At 47.0% G+C, this 4,051-nt stretch overlaps 2 protein-coding genes across 2 annotated transcripts in view; one reads left to right on the forward strand and one right to left on the reverse strand.

The window, feature by feature from the left end:
• Positions 1-3,141: 3,141 nt before the first annotated feature.
• LOC102419707 overlaps positions 3,142-4,051 on the reverse strand; it is a 20,145-nt gene continuing 19,235 nt past the window's right edge. Inside the window, exon 4 of the mRNA XM_023755631.1 lies at positions 3,142-3,597. Coding sequence (XP_023611399.1) covers positions 3,288-3,597 — 310 coding nt within the window. The 3' untranslated portion in view covers positions 3,142-3,287. The remainder of the gene's footprint in view (positions 3,598-4,051) is intronic.
• Positions 3,548-4,051, forward strand: part of ZNF407 (zinc finger protein 407) — a 385,654-nt gene continuing 385,150 nt past the window's right edge. Inside the window, exon 1 of the mRNA XM_006090793.3 lies at positions 3,548-3,611. The gene's annotated coding sequence lies outside the window, so the exon portion shown is untranslated. The remainder of the gene's footprint in view (positions 3,612-4,051) is intronic.

The raw sequence follows: 4,051 nt of genomic DNA on the forward strand, positions 1-4,051 counted from the left end.
AATAACTGAATGTCAAACTGTGCAATTTTTTAAGGTTAATTTGTGGCAAAGAAAGAACTATAACCTAGACCTTTTTATCCTGTGGCAGATGGATTTGAGGATAATCCTCAACTTAGAGGTGGTCCCACCCCTAACCCTTGGGAATAGCTCCAATTCTGATTGAGAAGTGCTGTGGAAACATTTATGAAGACAGATTATTGCATGTAAAACTATAATGTAGAACATTATTTGTATCACCCAGATAAAATTCTCCTCACTTGGAGCAGTCTAAGATGATGGTGGTGGTGGTGGTGGTGGTGGTGGGGGGAGGCATCAGGTACAGGTGCAAGGATAAATAGTGCTTTAAGAAACTTGTCTGCAATATTAGAAAACATCAGTCAATGCAGAGAGCAAGTTCAAACACAATGGATGGGAAGCTGCATTTCAGAGAAAAGTGATGGATTGGGAGCTCCAACATTGGGAGGGGGACCAACAGCTCTGTCCAGTCAATGGAAGGAGTGGAACCTCCGAGCAAGCCACAAGGGCTCCATGAGTTTCACATAAACAGCCTACATTTGGCTGGGCTGCCATCTCAGTCCAGAAAAATTGCTTGGCCTCCTCTCCCTGGGGCCTCCATCCCTTCAAATGCTAAACCCGTGGTCCCCAAACTTATTTGGCCTACCGCCCCCTTTCCAGAAAAAATATTACTCAGCACCCCCTGGAAATTAATTTTTTTAAAATTTTAATAGCAATTAAACAGAAAGATATATGTATTAATGTTTCTACCTTTTTCGTAAAATATAGTAAAGAAAGGTGTAAATTAGAAACATTGAAGTTTGAAATTATGAAACTATTTATTGAACTCAGAATAGAAAGGTAATACAAAAAAAGTTAAAACAAATGCACCTGTGGCCATCACCGCCCCCCTGGATCGCTGCAGTGCCCACCAGGGGGCGGTAGCGTCCACTTTGGGAATCACTGTGCTAAACAAAAGAGAAGTGTTGGTTTACTCTTGCTTTATAGCAATACTGCAAACACAAATTAAAAATTCTTGTCCTGTGGCTACATAAGTGTGGGGAGAAATAATTTTTAAAAAAGCCCCCATGTTTTACAAACATTTACATGTAATATAAATATAAATACAATATAATAAAAATAATTATATTATATAAATTTTATAAAGATTATATAAATTAATATACCGGGATCTTCTTTTATATCTGTAAAAAAGAAGATCCAGAAGTTTATATATATAAACTTTCCTGATGAGACACACAAAAACCGTATCAAAATTTTTCTATATTCCTGTGTTTTTCTAGAGCCCTGCATGAAATATAGTAGATGCTTAATAAACAACAGCCATCATCACTATTAGTATTATCTAACAGAGCAAAGTCCTTTATAGGAGTAATATTATTATACCCTACTAGTATGATTTAGAAATTTTAGAGCCTTTTCTATTAATAGGATTTCAAAAGGGAACTTTACCCTAAATAACTCATCTTACACACGAGGAAAAGGCTAAATTGACTTCCTTAAGGTGACATTATGATGTAAATGGTCCTGTCTCTGCAAAATAATGCATAATGGAGCTGAAAAATCAACTCAGATTCTACTTCACTGCTCAAAGAGGATGAAATGTTAACTAAATCCCTAAGGTGAGAAAGGTTGCAAGATTCAGCACCTGAAGACCAACAGAATGCCCAATTCATATGGAGAACTGTGCTAAGTTCTCCATATGAAGAAGTTTATCATATTGATAAGTTTATCACCTTGTCATACAAGACTAATACTGTTGAAATAGACGGTAAACATTTTATTTATAAGCACTACATTTTCAAGTACATTTCTAGGGAACTCTGAAGACCAAATTTAGTTTTAATTATCTTTCATTCAATAGGCATCCAGTAAACGTTAACAAAACAGATATAACATTGACAAGCTGATCACCTGTTCTGAGAAACCTGTTTTCCAAGTTTCTATACAGTTTTTAATGGACAATTACTGAGTCAGTATGGTAGAGTGGGGAAGTCTGACTGTGGAGTTTAGAGCCAAGTCCCACTTTTACTAGCTGTGTGATCTTGGGAAGGTTGATGCTTCTAAACAGCCCTTTCCTGCCGTGGAAGACGTGAGCATTCATTTGGATTCTATTGAGGATTCAGATAAGGTCTACAAGAAGCTCTCTATCTCAGCGACTTACCTTTTTCATCTCATGGCACACATAAACTAATGACTAAAATTCTGCAGCACACGGACAAAAAATATACATATAATTCTGATTCATTCACACCAGTCCTGCGTGTGCCTGCCGCTCTCTGGACCTCAGTGTGCTGGGCGCCTGTTGGCTGTTCCCATGTTCTAATTAGACAATCTAAGGGAAAAGAGGTCAGTGCCCCTGACTAGTCCGGTATTGGATGTTTTAAAAATTCTTGCCACACACCAGTTGAATCACGGCTCTATCCTAGTTAGTCTGATTTAAATAGCACTGAGCTGAAATTGGCCTTGAGAGATGCTGTGGGTAGGAAGCTTATCATTATTACTATAAGGGCATTATTTCAAAGCCTACTCACTTTATCTTCCTAAATACAATTCTGATTAACAGGTGCCCCTGTCTACAAGAGAAGTTAGAATTCTTCACCACCTAACCCCAGGTGGGATACCGCTGCCCGTCTCTAGATAAGGTGCTGCTGTCCTTGCACTTGGTCTTCCTTCCTGGGTCCTGAGGTTCTAGACTCGAGGCCCTATGCTCCCGCACAAGGGGCAGAGGGGCTGTGACTGGGGCGCATAGTGTCTTTCTTCGGCCAATCCTTGTGCCGTTAACGTTCACAAACAGTCCACGCAGGGGCGTTTTCGGTTCTTACTGCCCAACTGAACCACCACACTGAACTCCTTTGCCTCGGAATTCGGCTCCTGGCTCCCTTCGGCCTGTGACTGCGAGGACCCCAATCTGAGTCACGGGAGAGCTTTTTCTCTTAATCTGGAGGGGCGCACGCGCCTGGCCCAGCAGAAATAGCTGGGTCCTCTACATGAGGGCCTCGGCAGCGGCACCCCTCGGGCCGGGTCAAGGCCCCGCAGGCCTTCGCAGCGCCCCGGGGCGCCGGCTTCTTCGCGTCACCCTCGGGGTTTTCCAAGGCGGGCGGCGAGGGGGGTTGGAGGGGGGGAGGGGAGGCGGAGGAGGAGCCGCCGGGAGGAAACCCGCTTCCCGGACCTTTGTAAGTCCCAGGTTGCCCACCCCGGCCGACACCGCCAGCTTCCCAGCCGGGCCACGGTCTCTCCTTTAGACTGACTCCCTCGGCTTTCCGTTTTCTCTAGGGGAGGGGTGGGACTTCCGGCTTCATCTCCGAGCGACTTCCGGCAGGAGATGATGTACCGAAAACAAGACGGCACACAGACCCGTTGGCCATTTGAGGCAAAGAAAAAGGGTACTTGGAGTGGGTTTTACTAAACCGGTCCCGAGATCCTGTATTTTGGCTGTAGCGTCCGGCGGTCGGTTCACGACGGAGTTGTCCAGGGAGCCGCCGGAAGTCGCTCAACGGAAAGGCAGGATGTCCCGCCCCTTCCTCCCAGAGGGAAGACGGTGAGCCGGAGGAGTCAGTCGTAGGGGCAGCAGGAGCGATCCTGTCGGCAAACAGGTAAGTTACTGTCTGGCCGGGGCGGGGGGTTTGGAGGCGGGGACCGTCCAGCGTCAGCGCGGGGCCTGGGGGCGGTGGCTTGCGGGCCGGGGCGCCGGCGGCTGGACGCCGGGAAGCCCCGCCAGGGCCCTTTCGCTCTTCCTCCTCCCCCTTCCCCCCCGCTCCGGCCCCTTCGGGTTGCAAGTCCCTCCCGACGCCTCCCGAGAGGATGCCCCCTAAAAGGCGGCGGGGGGAGGGGAAGGGGGGGGTTCCAATTCGTCCGGCACTGGTTGGTGTCGTTTCCCGGCCCGGGGAGGGTTAAGGTGACTCCGGGGGGTTTCGTTTTTCCCCGGAAGGGGGGGATCAAGGGTGGAAGGGGAAGGTGTAGGCCGCCGGGGGGGGCGTGAAGAGGCCAAATAAACCGTAAGATAGCGCCTCCGGTTTTTTTTTTTTTTGGTGGG

This window comes from Myotis lucifugus, unplaced genomic scaffold (genome assembly GCF_000147115.1).
Source record: "Myotis lucifugus unplaced genomic scaffold, Myoluc2.0 scaffold_82, whole genome shotgun sequence".
In the NCBI taxonomy this organism is placed as follows: Eukaryota; Metazoa; Chordata; class Mammalia; order Chiroptera; family Vespertilionidae; genus Myotis; species Myotis lucifugus.